Source organism: Hoplias malabaricus, chromosome 3 (genome assembly GCF_029633855.1).
Source record: "Hoplias malabaricus isolate fHopMal1 chromosome 3, fHopMal1.hap1, whole genome shotgun sequence".
Lineage (NCBI taxonomy): Eukaryota > Metazoa > Chordata > Actinopteri > Characiformes > Erythrinidae > Hoplias > Hoplias malabaricus.
Window position 1 is genome coordinate 75,527,128 of NC_089802.1, and position 14,331 is coordinate 75,541,458.

Sequence of the window (14,331 nt, forward strand, 5' to 3'; positions counted from 1 at the left end):
GACAGTCACCCGGAGGAAACCCACGCAGACACAGGGAGAACAAACCACAATCCTCACAGACAGTCACCCGGAGGAAACCCACGCAGACACAGAGAGAACACACCACACTCCTCACAGACAGTCACCTGGAGGAAACCCACGCGGACACAGAGAGAACACACCACACTCCTCACAGACAGTCACCCGGAGGAAACCCACGCAGACACAGGGAGAACACACCACACTCCTCACAGACAGTCACCCGGAGGAAACCCACGCAGACACAGAGAGAACACACCACACTCCTCACAGACAGAATCAAACCCACAACCTCCAGGTCCCTGGAGCTGTGTGACTGCGACACTACATGCTGCACCACCGTGCAGCCCTCATATTTAAATATAAAGCTTAATAGTGCAATCTGACCACTAGGGGGCCCTGTGTATTTATTTAACATGTTAAATACACCTCAGGCTTCAGGGAAATGATGTTAAGCATTTGCTCGTACTCTGAAACATCTCATAAACGCAGACCGTGACAAAATATCCATGAACATGTCCTCTGGTTCTCCACTATCAGGGACAGATCATGTGTTACCTTGGCCAGCACTTGTTTGTCTTTGATGATGTACTCGTATGTGGTCAAAAGGACGTTGAACTTTCCGCTGCGGAGCTGAGGGACGAACGCTCGTCTGGCTGCGGGGGAACCCTGAGGACATAAGGAGGGATTTTATTATGATATTTTAGCCTGTGGAAAAAAGATAAAAAATTATTTTAAAATATAAGACTTAGACATATTATGTAAGCACTAAAAATTCTAAAAATAGCAAGAACTGTCCTACTGCTAATTTTATATAGAGGTAGAGATTTCACCTACCTTATACGAGACTTTTACGACAGAAGGAGCCCATTTGTCGAACTCATAAACCCAATTAGAGAGAGTTCTGTCCAAAACAAACAAGGACACACATTGCCACTGAATGCTTTGAGAGCTAAAAGTGCCCCCTTGTGGACAACCCTCAGCCTACAAAACATGAGCGATTGAGGGAGTATGTACGAGTTACAAACCATCGAGGGCCTTCGTATTTAAACGTATGCTATAACCAAACATGAAACATGAATGAGCCTAGGTTTTCACAGCTTTACTCACGAGAGGGGCACGATAATGAGATAGGGTCCGTTGAGGCGCTTGTACTCCATGAGGTAGGTGATGAGAGCAATGGTCTGGATGGTTTTCCCTAATCCCATCTCATCAGCTAGAATTCCATTCAGATTATTATTATACAGAGACACCAGCCACTCCAGGCCCTTAATCTGGAGGCGATTGAAGAGAATTGTAAATAAAATGTCATTATATTATGCATACACAATATAATGGTGATTTGTTATTTATTACAATATTCAACAATATATTGTAATTTTGTATGAATTTACAATGTTTAAAAATACATTTCTAAAGGAGTGTGGTGTGTTCTCCCTGTGTCTGAGTGTGTTTCCTCCGGGTGACTGTGAGGAGTGTGGTGTGTTCTCCCTGTGTCTGAGTGGGTTTCCTCCGGGTGACTGTCTGTGAGGAGTGTGGTGTGTTCTCCCTGTGTCTGCGTGGGTTTCCTCCGGGTGACTGTCTGTGGGGAGTGTGGTGTGTTCTCCCTGTGTCTGCGTGGGTTTCCTCCGGGTGACTGTCTGTGGGGAGTGTGGTGTGTTCTCCCTGTGTCTGCGTGGGTTTCCTCCGGGTGACTGTCTGTGGGGAGTGTGGTGTGTTCTCCCTGTGTCTGTGTAGGTTTCCTCCGGGTGACTGTCTGTGAGGAGTGTGGTGTGTTCTCCCTGTGTCTGCGTAGGTTTCCTCCGGGTGACTGTCTGTGAGGAGTGTGGTGTGTTCTCCCTGTGTCTGCGTAGGTTTCCTCCGGGTGACTGTCTGTGAGGAGTGTGGTGTGTTCTCCCTGTGTCTGCGTAGGTTTCCTCCGGGTGACTGTCTGTGAGGAGTGTGGTGTGTTCTCCCTGTGTCTGCGTAGGTTTCCTCTGAGTGACTGTCTGTGAGGAGTGTGGTGTGTTCTCTCTGTGTCTGCGTAGGTTTCCTCTGGGTGACTGTCGGTGAGGAGTGTGGTGTGTTCTCCCTGTTTCTGCGTGGGTTTCCTCCGGGTGACTGTCTGTGAGGAGTGTGGTATGTTCTCCCTGTGTCCATGTGGGTTTCCTCCGGGTGCTCCGGTTTCCTCCCACAGTCCAAAAACACACGTTGGTAGGTGGACTGGCGACTCAAAAGTGTCTGTAGGTGAGTGTGTGAGTGTGTGTTGCCCTTTGAAGGATTGGCACCCCCTCCAGGGTGTATTCTGTATACTGCTATATGGGGAGTATAGCAGTCTGTGATTAGCACAATGTACTAGCTAACTCTGGTTCACATTAACTGATACGGCACCATCACACCAATGCTACATTTACGTAGCTCTGGCTCATGAATAATTACTGCATTTGCAGAAGGGTTCGTACCTGATATTGTTTGAGCTGACCGTTGATCAGCAGTGAAGACTGTTTGTCCACTTTCTCAGTGACTGCGTGAGCCACGGCGTAATAAGACTGCAGGCCTCGTGCGAAAGCAGCTCCGCCGTACTCATCATCCACATCCTGCTTAGCGTGCCTGTATACAAACACACACACACTGGGTAAATCAAAGTGAAAATGCCAGCTGCAGTCTTGTGAGTGAGATGTGCTTTTTCCAATTATATTATTTAATGGTCGACTTCATAAGAAGATCAGGAGGGTTTCTCACTCAGCTACATTCCTTAATCCCTTACTCAATGATGTGACGGGCATCCACCTCTGAGACATCCTCACTGTCTGGATCTGGGATTTTCTTCTTCTCCTCCACAGAAGTCTGAGATGGCTGGGGCTGCTCCTCCTCTTCCTCCTGTTACAACAGCCACTATGCATTATACCCTCCAATACATTTTCTTGGAACCTTTTAAAAAATTGCCTAAGCTAATGACATCAAAGCCTTTGAGATCATCAAAATGTTGTCTAATTAAATCTGATCTTATCTTAGCTGCCTCACCTCCTCCTCCTCAGACCCGGTGTCCTCACTGTCCGACCTTGGGGCCACCTCATATCTGCAGTGGTCACACAAATAACAAATTGCAGAATACTTTCAGAGCAAGGGCGTCCATTTAAACGTTACCATCCAAAACTTTTCACATTAAACCCCAGACCCCCAGGTCAGACTCCACTGTGCTTTACCCAGGGTTCATCTCCAGCCAGGTCTCCAGCTGCCCAGCTTTCGGAGCATCCACTCCAGTCAGGATATTTCCACTGTCCACATGGATCACCTTCACTGGGAGATCACTCATCTGACTTGTCTCGTCCAGCGGCTAGAGGAGTGATTGGCAGTTAGAAGAATTAGAAGCATGAGGACTATTACAAGAAGAATATTAATCTGAAGGCAAAGGGGAAACATTCACTGCACCCTATTGGTGTTGTTTATATTATAATATGCTTACAAATGACAGTCTTATTATAACGCTATACATATAACAGATCTGGGCAGTTAGTGTTTATCTACAAGCGTGTTGAGCAATGATGATTCCCGCTCCGGGTGACTGTCTGTGAGGAGTGTGGTGTGTTCTCTCTGTGTCTGTGTGGGTTTCCTCCAGGTGACTGTCTGTGAGGAGTGTGGTGTGTTCTCCCTGTGTCTGCGTGGGTTTCCTCCAGGTGACTGTGAGGAGTGTGGTGTGTTCTCCCTGTGTCTGTGTGGGTTTCCTCTGGGTGCTCCGATTTCCTCCCACAGTCCAAAAACACACGTTGGTAGGTGGACTCAAAAGTATCCATAGGTGTGAGTGTGTGAGTGTGTGTGTTGCCCTGTGAAGGACTGGCGCCCCCTCCAGGGTGTGTTCCTGCCTTGTGCCCAATGATTCCAGATAGGCTCTGGACCCACCGCGACCCTGAACTGGATATGGGTTACAGATAATGAATGAATGAATGTTTTAAATTTGAAACAATACAAAGAAAAGACAATAATTTAAACACCTCTCCATCCGGCCCCAGTACCACCGGCTGCCCCTCTGCATTCTCCAGCTTCTTCTTCTTTTTCTTCTTCTTCTTCTTCTTCTCCTTTAGGGCCTGTGCAGCTTTGTGGGCTCGGACCAGTTCAGTAAGATTAGCCACATACTCATCAGTCTGCTGCAGCAGATACGCCAGCCGCTTGTCCTTCTTCTGATCAATCAGCTTCCTGTAGCCCTCCTCATCCTCTGCCTAGAGTAGAGGAATAAAGTGATAAATCACGCTCGTTTTTACAGTTAGTCGTGATCATCTCGCTTCTTATCTGCTGTAATCTGGATCCCTTTTCTACTTTTACCTCTAATAGTTAGACCTCAGCATGAAAATCACGGAGGGTGAACAGGAAAATTAGGTGAACACAGTTTATTACAAACTCTGGTTTGTGTTCGTCACAGTTTGCTGTTTCCTGTGCAGTCCACTCACCATCAATCTCCTCATCCTCTCTTTCTCAATGCGTTCATTCTCTTTCTTCTGCTCCCTTTCAGTGTTGGCGTGATATGTAGCAACAGCTTTGGTCAGCTTCTGGATCCTTCCAGTGATGGAACGATGATATTCCTTAAAGTCCTTGGCATGTTGGAGGATGCTGTTGAGATATTCCTGCATAGAATTGACATATTTATTAGTAAACAGACAGAATGCACACACGTTTTACTTCACACATCATAGCTCCATAGTCTCTAGGCTTGTCTGAGTACATTTTTATAGTTGCGAGTCTATATTGTTGCTGTTTGTTTGCTTGATCACCTGGTGCTTCTGTCTACGTTTGCGCTCCTGTTCAATCTTCTGTTGCTTCTCCAGTTTCTCAGTGATGCGAGCCTCTCGGAGAGACTGCCTCTTACTGCGTTTATAGGCCTTTGCGTCCAGAGCCGTCTCCAGAGCCGTCTCACGCCTCATGCACACCACCACCTCCTGACGCAGCTGAACAAAACACACACAAATATCACATACAGAGGATTACCCATGGTGCTTTTGTGTTCTTTCTGTTGCTTTGGCACATACAGTGAATATGCAAGAACTCTGTGTGTTAGTTTGAGTCAGATTTGAGCAGGTACCTGTCTCTGAAAGTTGAGCAGTCTGAGGGCTTTGAGCTCTATTGTGGCCTTAGTTCGCAGATCTCCTGCTAGTGAGCCTGGAAGATTCTCCAGCTCCTGAATCCGGTGAGTTATACGTGCTTCCAGCCTGAAAAAGCATATATCAACATATTGGCAATACAGTTTGACATTTTCAGTACACTGTTTTAAATTTTGGGGTCGCAATCACACAGCTCCAGGGACCTGGAGGTTGTGGGTTTGATTCACGCTCCGAGTGACTGTCTGTGAGGAGTGTGGTGTGTTCTCTCTGTGTCTGCGTGGGTTTCCTCCGAGTGACTGTCTGTGAGGAGTGTGGTGTGTTCTCTCTGTGTCTGTGTGGGTTTCCTCTGGGTGACTGTCTGTGAGGAGTGTGGTGTGTTCTCCCTGTGTCTGTGTGGGTTTCCTCTGGGTGACTGTCTGTGAGGAGTGTGGTGTGTTCTCCCTGTGTCTGTGTGGGTTTCCTCCGGGTGACTGTCTGTGAGGAGTGTGGTGTGTTCTCCCTGTGTCTGTGTGGGTTTCCTCTGGGTGACTGTCTGTGAGGAGTGTGGTGTGTTCTCCCTGTGTCTGTGTGGGTTTCCTCCGGGTGACTGTCTGTAAGGAGTGTGGTGTGTTCTCTCTGTGTCTGTGTGGGTTTCGTCCGGGTGACTGTCTGTGAGGAGTGTGGTGTGTTCTCCCTGTGTCTGTGTGGGTTTCCTCTGGGTGACTGTCTGTGAGGAGTGTGGTGTGTTCTCCCTGTGTCTGTGTGGGTTTCCTCCGGGTGACTGTCTGTAAGGAGTGTGGTGTGTTCTCTCTGTGTCTGTGTGGGTTTCGTCCGGGTGACTGTCTGTGAGGAGTGTGGTGTGTTCTCCCTGTGTCTGTGTGGGTTTCCTCCGGGTGACTATCTGTGAGGAGTGTGGTGTGTTCTCCCTGTGTCTGCGTGGATTTCCTCCGGGTGACTGTCTGTGAGGAGTGTGGTGTGTTCTCCCTGTGTCTGCGTGGATTTCCTCCGGGTGACTGTCTGTGAGGAGTGTGGTGTGTTCTCTCTGTGTCTGCGTGGGTTTCCTCCGAGTGACTGTCTGTGAGGAGTGTGGTGTGTTCTCTCTGTTTCTGTGTGGGTTTCCTCTGGGTGACTGTCTGTGAGGAGTGTGGTGTGTTCTCCCTGTGTCTGTGTGGGTTTCCTCTGGGTGACTGTCTGTGAGGAGTGTGGTGTGTTCTCCCTGTGTCTGTGTGGGTTTCCTCCGGGTGACTGTCTGTGAGGAGTGTGGTGTGTTCTCCCTGTGTCTGTGTGGGTTTCCTCTGGGTGACTGTCTGTGAGGAGTGTGGTGTGTTCTCCCTGTGTCTGTGTGGGTTTCCTCCGGGTGACTGTCTGTAAGGAGTGTGGTGTGTTCTCTCTGTGTCTGTGTGGGTTTCGTCCGGGTGACTGTCTGTGAGGAGTGTGGTGTGTTCTCCCTGTGTCTGCGTGGATTTCCTCCGGGTGACTGTCTGTGAGGAGTGTGGTGTGTTCTCCCTGTGTCTGCGTGGATTTCCTCCGGGTGACTTTCTGTGAGGAGTGTGGTGTGTTCTCCCTGTGTCTGCGTGGATTTCCTCCGGGTGACTGTCTGTGAGGAGTGTGGTGTGTTCTCCCTGTGTCTGCATGGGTTTCCTCCGGGTGACTGTCTGTGAGGAGTGTGGTGTGTTCTCCCTGTGTCTGCGTGGGTTTCCTCCGGGTGACTGTCTGTGAGGAGTGTGGTGTGTTCTCCCTGTGTCTGCGTGGGTTTCCTCCGGGTGACTGTCTGTGAGGAGTGTGATGTGTTCTCCCTGTGTCTGCATAAGTTTCCTCTGGCTCTTACAGATAATGAATGAATGAATGTTTTAAATTTTGTTTTCAGAATCAGAATCAGAATCAGAATCTCTTTATTTCGCCAGGTATGTTAGACATACTAGGAATTTGTCTTGGTGACAGCAACACATGTATGACATGTAACACGTACACAGACTGTTAACAAAACTTTAAAAGAGGTACAATAAACAATAAATAGACTAAAAAAATACAGTTAAGTACTGGAAAAAAAAGAGCGTTAAGACATAAATTAGACAACATAAAATATAAAATCTATACTGTACAGATATGAGTATGAATATAAATGTTTCCAGATATTCCTAAAGTAGGTTATATTATATATTGTTGTAGAAGTTACAGAAATAGAACTTCTGTACAGCTGTGCAAAATAGCATGGCGCCACATGGCGCCGAGGATGGCAGCCACGGTGACGAGCTCCTCCGTGTTATGTTTGTTTTTGTTAATTAATGTTGTCTATTGTACCTCAAACTTGGTCAGCTGGAACAGAGAACAGTTATTAACCGCCAGGGACAACATTTCTCCTGATTTTATGCCGGAATTTATTCAAAAACCTTCAGAGTGTGTGGAAATCTTTACAACGGCCGCGCTGACGCTGCTCGGCCTCGCAAGGAGACGCTGGAGTCGCAGACGAAGGGGCAGACGCGCGGGCGCGCTCGTGCGTCTCAGGCGGCGCGGGCCTCGCACACCTCTACCATCATTATTCCTCTCCAACCTCCGATCTCTCAGCAACAAATATGCTCTCAGCTCTCAGCAAATATGCTCTCAGATATGCCATTACAACCTCATTCAAACACCTGCCAGTTTTCTTGCTTTAAATTTTCACCCGAGGTCACCTTTTTAAATTGTTTATAAACCAGAAACATTTTCAGTGTGCCATCATCCCTGCATCCCATAGAACAGCAAAGGATATGTTTAAAAATCTGAGTGTGTTCTGACTGATGTCAGAATCTTTACTACATTCTCAAAGTGTCTGATGTTTGCTGACATCTCTCCTGCTGTGAATATCCCTCACCTGTACTCTCTCTCCTGGAGGATCTCCACAGGGTCGAGTCCGCAGGGTTTCTGGATGGGGGTGATGCGGTTCTGTTTCTGGTGCAGGGGGATCATGGGAGTGGGTTGTGCCGGATGACCCGGGTGTCCAGGGGACTGGGTCTGAGGAGGCATGACCGGAGATGCAGCCGAGGGAACGGAAGGTGGGGCCGGGGAGGGACGTCCGGTGGGCTGTGGGGGGATCAGCTTTTGAGGCGCATTAGAAGGGGTGGCTGCGTTCACCATAGGACCTAGAAAATTATTATAAGAACAGTATTTCATGCTTCTCAATCTTTATCATAAGTAACAACTACTGGGACTGGATTACTGTTACCAGAGGACGTATGTGTAATGTAATTTGAAGCTTTTAACTGTACAACAGTAGAGTATCTGGGTCATCTCTCCATATTCCCAAAAAATTCCAGAATTAAAAGGGTGCTTGTGTCAGTGTTATGACCCTCCATAGCCGTAACAACAGCCATTCATACTGGATTTAAAAGAAGTGAAAGAAGCAAATGTGTCTTTACCCTCAGGCCAGGTTTTTGGGGGTCCATTGGCCGGTGGTCCCTGCATGCCAGGGGGCACACCTGAGGGTCCAGGTGGGGGCATGTTGGGTCCGGTCATTCCTGCGGAGCAGCCGGCACACACTAACCCTTTACTTAAGTTACCACAGTGGACCGCAGTGGACAAAAATGTTAAACACAATTCCACTCCTCAGTCAAAATAGTTTCCCTTTTAACACAGTTTATAACATCTAAAATAACCTTCTCTCCACTGGATCCCCACAGAGGGTCTGTGGTAGTGGAAGCAGACCAGTGTATACCACCCCAATCCCAAGAAATATTTACAATAAGACATTAACAAACATATGGCTATTTGAAGCACTAACTGTAAGGAGTGGAAAGTGTGTGACTACAACATCAAAACTCTGCTCACCATGCCCTCTGCTGTAGTTGGGGCCCAGTGGCCCCGGGCCCGTGTTGGGACCCCCTGTTCCTCCTCCTCCTCCTCCTCCCCCTCCTCCTCCTCCACCTCCTCCTCCTCCAGGGGGCAGGTTGGGCATGTTCTGCCCCTGTTGCATGCCTGGCATGGGCCTTTTGCCTTGGACTGCCATCTGCAGGTGGTCAGGTAGGGGTTGCCCTCGTGCCAGCATCTTGTAGGCCATGATCTGAGCCCTAAGCTGGTGCAGCTGGTTCTGATTGAAAGGTGTGGGATTACTGGACGAGCCAGAGGCGCCGCTTCCAGACGCAGAACCAGCTCCTTGTGTACCGGAACGGTTCTGTTGAGACTCAGTACCCTCTAGTGGAGCAGAGGAAGGTCCAGAAGAGGACAGGAGCGTCCCAGAGGGTGTCGCACCTGCTGGGAGGGGGCTGGATACGTGGTCAGAAGAGCCTAAAGGAGAAGGGTAGCCTGAGAGAGATGGAGGAATAAAATAAAGAGAAAAGAGCCAGCTTGTTTACATTTGGCTTTGTGAATGTTATATAATTTACAATTGTGTAAAAATGATGATACACGCACGGTCATGATGTATGTGTGTACCTTGTGAGTGCTGGTCCATGGGGCTTGGTGGAGGTCCCATACCAGCATGTGCCCCTGCTCTCATGGGCACTCCTTTCATCTGACTGAAGCGGGAGTCCTCCCCCATGTTTTTCTCATGCAGGCCCTCCAGAGGCTGCAGAAACAAACAAGGCCATTCAAATAACTATGTGAGCTTTACAAAGCCAGCTATCAACACTTGAAAAGTTGTTGTACATATGTGTTTAATGTGGGATTCCAGGTATTTGCTATGGTGTTCCTATGGTATTTCAGAATGTTACCTGCATGTTGTTATGGTGTTTGAGGTGGTTGTTATAGTATCTATGCTAAGATATTGCTAAGTTATTACTGTGGTAACCAAGGTGGTGGCTAAGCTGTTGCTATGACATAACAGCAGGTTTACATTGGTTGTTAATGTTGTTATGATATGGCAATGGTTATTATAATATCCCATGTGGTTGCTAAGGTTTTGCTTGCCCATTGCTATAGTATCCCAGGTGGATGCTAAGGTGTTGCTAAGCCCATGCTATGGTATCTCATGTAGTGGCTAAGATGTTGCTATGGTATTTCAACATGTTACTTGCATGCTGTTATAATATTGGAACTGGTTGCTACAATGTCCCAGGTGGTTGCTAAGGTTTTGCTAGTCCATTACTATAGTATCCCAGGTGGATGCTAAGGTGTTGCTAAGCCCATGCTATGGTATCTCATGTAGTGGCTAAGGTGTTGCTATGGTATTTCAACATGTTACTTGCATGCTGTTATAATATTGGAACTGGTTGCTACAGTGTCCCAGGTGGTCGCTAAGATTTTGCTAGTCCATTACTATAGTATCCCTGGTGGATGCTAAGGTGTTGCTAGGCACTTGCATGTTGCTTTAATATTAGAAATGGTTGCTACAATATCCCAGCTGGTTGCTAAGGTTTTGCTAGTCCATTGCTATGGTTTTCCAGGTGGTTGCTACAGTGTTGCAATTGTATCATATGTGGTTGCTAATGTGTTGTTAGGCTATTGCATTAGGATTCCATATGGTTACTAAAATGTTGCTGGGCTGTTGTTATGACATTCCAGGTTGATGCTCACATGCTGTAGACCTTTTCTATGGTGGTTACTATGGTAATGCCAGACCTTTGCTATGATATCCATGTCTTTCTTTAAATTCTGTTAACATTAACATAACTAATTGCTAAGGTGTGGCTTTACTTTATGCATTTGGTGCATGCTGTCCTGCTGCGTGTATCCAGAGGGTCCTTGCTGAGGGATTGAGTGGCCAGATGTGGTTGGGGGCCCAGGGCTTGGGCCCATCATGCTGTGGGAGGATCCAGGGGAAGGACCTGGCCCAAGCATGGCCCCAGGAGAGGGCCCTGGACCCGGGGAAGGGCCAGGCCTGGGGGTACCTCCCAACGGAGGATCCGGAGTGGACATCCTCCTGCTTCCTCCTGCGTTATTACAAACAGTGGTTTATTAACTTAGTGTATCCTGACATTAACACTAAACACTATAACAAGGTTGTAACATTATATAAATATTATATAAATGTTCATTCATTCATTCTTCTTCTTCACCATCACTGGGTACAAGGTAAGAACGTGTCCAGGACTGGGTACCAGTTCATCACAGGGTGAACACACTTACCAAGAAGTAAAAGTATGTGTATTCATGTTTAAAAACTCATATTTCCACTCAGAAACAATTGATTATAGACATGTTTTATTAAATCATTTGGTTTTGGGCAGAAATGTGTTGTTTTGAGATGAAATTTGGGGAAAATATCAAATTGCGTTAATTTATTTATGTATTTATTTAATGCTGAATAGTATTGCATTTGCGATTTGGCTGTGGATGATGTCATGTCCACCACACAGTGTTTGGTAGCTTCTGATTGGTATATCTCTCTTACAGAACCTAAATGTCCCCAGTTAAAAAGTGTTAAGTCATTGCTTTGATCATTCAAACTATAATTAAACTGCAGCTCTTGCCATTTTTAAATTGCACTCTTTCAAACTGCATTGCCAATATAAAAATGAGTAATCTTTCAGTGCTAGTTTCTGGGGGCGGCACGGTGGCGCAGCAGGTAGGTGTCGCAGTCACACAGCTCCAGGGACCTGGAGGTTGTGGGTTAGATTCCCGCTCCGGGTGACTGTCTGTGAGGAGTGTGGTGTGTTCTCCCTGTGTCTGCGTGGGTTTCCTCCGGGTGACTGTCTGTGAGGAGTGTGGTGTGTTCTCCCTGTGTCTGCGTGGGTTTCCTCCGGGTGACTGTCTGTGAGGAGTGTGGTGTGTTCTCCCTGTGTCTGCGTGGGTTTCCTCCGGGTGACTGTCTGTGAGGAGTGTGGTGTGTTCTCCCTGTGTCTGCGTGGGTTTCCTCCGGGTGACTGTCTGTGAGGAGTGTGGTGTGTTCTCCCCGTGTCTGCGTGGGTTTCCTCCGGGTGCTCCGGTTTCCTCCCACAGTCCAAAAACACACGTTGGTAGGTGGATTGGCGACTCAAAAGTGTCCGTAGGTGTGAGTGTGTGAGTGAATGTGTGTGTTGCCCTGTGAAGGACTGGCGCCCCCTCCAGGGTGTATTCCCGCCTTGCGCCCAATGATTCCAGGTAGGCTCTGGACCCACCGCGACCCTGAACTGGATAAGGGTTACAGATAATGAATGAATGAAAACTTGTATTCGAGCGCCAGGCCTATTGAGAATATCTATTACATTATAATACATATTATACATAATTTATACATTTTAAACAATAATCTTATGTGCTTAGGACTTATGCACTGTACAATATTCAAGGCAGGAATACACCCTGGAGGGGGCGCCAGTCCTTCACAGGGCAACACACACTCACACATTCACTCACACACTCACACCTACGGACACTTTTGAGTCGCCAATCCACCTACCAACGTGTGTTTTTGGACTGTGGGAGGAAACCGGAGCACCCGGAGGAAACCCACGCAGACACAGAGAGAACACTAACCTGCAGCGCCACCGTGCCGCCCTGAATAGAAGTTTGTATAATTATAAAAACTACAATAACATAAATACAGTACAAGAAAATATTTACTAAAAGTAGTAGATGTGTTGTGAGTGAGTGAGAAGAACAAAGTTTGTTTCCAGATGTTCTCCTCGATCGTACGGATTTGTTAAATCAACATCACACTTGATTTAATGTGATGGCCACTTAGTATTGGATGATAACCTCAAACCACGCACGAGCCTGAGATCACCACGCACTATGGCAGAGGTCAGTAAGTGGGGTGTCAAGCCCCTCCTGCGTTGTGGAAGAGGCGTTTGTGATGTGGATAGAACTACTCTTCCAACATCAGCACCAAACCTCGTGTATATTTTGCAGCCTGTATGGGTGAATGCAATCAAAACCTCACATTTTAAACCTAACTTGAACCCTTCCTAGAAGTCTAGAGTCTGTCACTGCTGCCTCAGGGTAAACCCCCAGAGCGGAAACGTTGGAGAAGTAGTGATCCCCAACGTTTGCAATGCATTCCTGGGTCTGCTTCAAGGTTGAGAAGATCCCTACCCTAGTCATATACAAGGATAGAGATATAAGAAATATATTAACTGACAGATGCATTATATTGACAGCGTACGTAATTAGCATAATCAGCTGCATAATTAGACACAGCAGCTTAATCCCTATAGTCATCATGTCATCAGTCAAACCAGGTGATGCTGCTGGCTGTTGCAGCTGGCCAGGGAGCCAGGTTTCAAACAAAAGGCATTGGACATTTTGGGCTTTTTTTTTTTGTAGTTGGATGAATAACGGGCTGTAGGCGTTGTGTCTGGCACTCGTTTCACATTCATTTCCATAAAACCTTGATTCAGAGAAGACAGAGATGAGAAGCCACCCACAGTAAACACCTAATGGAAGGGGTCTGTGGAGGGTTTGAAGAGAGAGTGTGTGAGAGAAAGAGAGAGTAGAGAAAAGAAAATGTCTTCCAGGTTGTCCTTCTCAGCTCAGTGCTGCGTAAAAGCTCGAAGAGGGCGACTGCAGCACATCAAGGTGGACGCGTTCGTCCAGCCCAAGAAAGGACACAAAGTGCAGGGGCGATCCGTTAAAGAGTCGCAGAGGACGGATGCGTAAAATGCATGGCGTTTCTGGGGCTTTTGCTATTGCAATTGCATTTGCATTCGCAAAGATGGACAAATGGCGTTGCCACTGTATTCTCCGATGAACGCATGGCGCTGTGTGTGTGTGTGTGTGCTGATGTTAAGACTTGACTTACCGGATGAATCTGTGATTGAAGCGTCAGCAGAGAGACCGTGAACGCAGCCCTCGCGCTTGCATTTCTGAAGCGCGCACTAATTACCGTAAGCTCTCTAACATGCAGCTCATCCGCCAGGCTGGGCTCGTACGGAGAGCCGCGGAGGACAAAGAGGGATTCAGGAGAGGGAGAGAGACAGAAAGGGAGAGCAAAGAGAGAGAGAGAGAGAGAGAGTGGTTTTTTTTCACCACCCTAAAAACCCTGGCATTACGGATCCTTCCTATTATTTTGATATTGAGGAGGAGGAGGAGGATGGCGATGGAGAACGTGTTATTTATGCTCTGTCCAAATGTGAGAACACAGCTCTATTACAGTGAGGTACACCCCTGCAATTCCTAAAATCATCCATCTTACTTAATACACCAAATACAAAATAGTCAAACCCCTATTTTTATTTATTAAAATACATATACAAGTTATTTTCAAAAAATAAATAAATAAAAAAAAGTAAAAAGGTAAAAAATCCACAATTCCTTAAAAGTGCCTCAGATGTAACTCTGCACCTTTGCCTTCTTTCAGTATGTGCGGATCCAAATATGCAATTAGACCCCACACATGCATCCACCATTGGCCTGCAGGGAAAAAGCCCCG

At 47.1% G+C, this 14,331-nt stretch overlaps 1 protein-coding gene across 2 annotated transcripts in view; it reads right to left on the reverse strand.

The window, feature by feature from the left end:
* LOC136691063 (transcription activator BRG1) overlaps nt 1-13,835 on the reverse strand; it is a 23,220-nt gene extending 9,385 nt beyond the window's left edge. For both annotated transcript variants that reach the window (XM_066663342.1, XM_066663341.1), the window contains exons 1-17: nt 13,702-13,835; nt 10,677-10,912; nt 9,477-9,609; nt 8,874-9,347; nt 8,465-8,563; nt 7,921-8,188; nt 5,072-5,198; nt 4,764-4,937; nt 4,443-4,616; nt 3,990-4,214; nt 3,204-3,334; nt 3,022-3,076; nt 2,765-2,877; nt 2,460-2,607; nt 1,129-1,292; nt 856-922; nt 577-687 (exon numbers count right to left, since the gene is read on the reverse strand). In XM_066663342.1, coding sequence (XP_066519439.1) covers nt 577-687; nt 856-922; nt 1,129-1,292; nt 2,460-2,607; nt 2,765-2,877; nt 3,022-3,076; nt 3,204-3,334; nt 3,990-4,214; nt 4,443-4,616; nt 4,764-4,937; nt 5,072-5,198; nt 7,921-8,188; nt 8,465-8,563; nt 8,874-9,347; nt 9,477-9,609; nt 10,677-10,898 — 2,685 coding nt within the window. In that variant the 5' untranslated portion in view covers nt 10,899-10,912; nt 13,702-13,835. The remainder of the gene's footprint in view (nt 1-576; nt 688-855; nt 923-1,128; nt 1,293-2,459; nt 2,608-2,764; nt 2,878-3,021; nt 3,077-3,203; nt 3,335-3,989; nt 4,215-4,442; nt 4,617-4,763; nt 4,938-5,071; nt 5,199-7,920; nt 8,189-8,464; nt 8,564-8,873; nt 9,348-9,476; nt 9,610-10,676; nt 10,913-13,701) is intronic.
* Nucleotides 13,836-14,331: the final 496 nt, after the last annotated feature.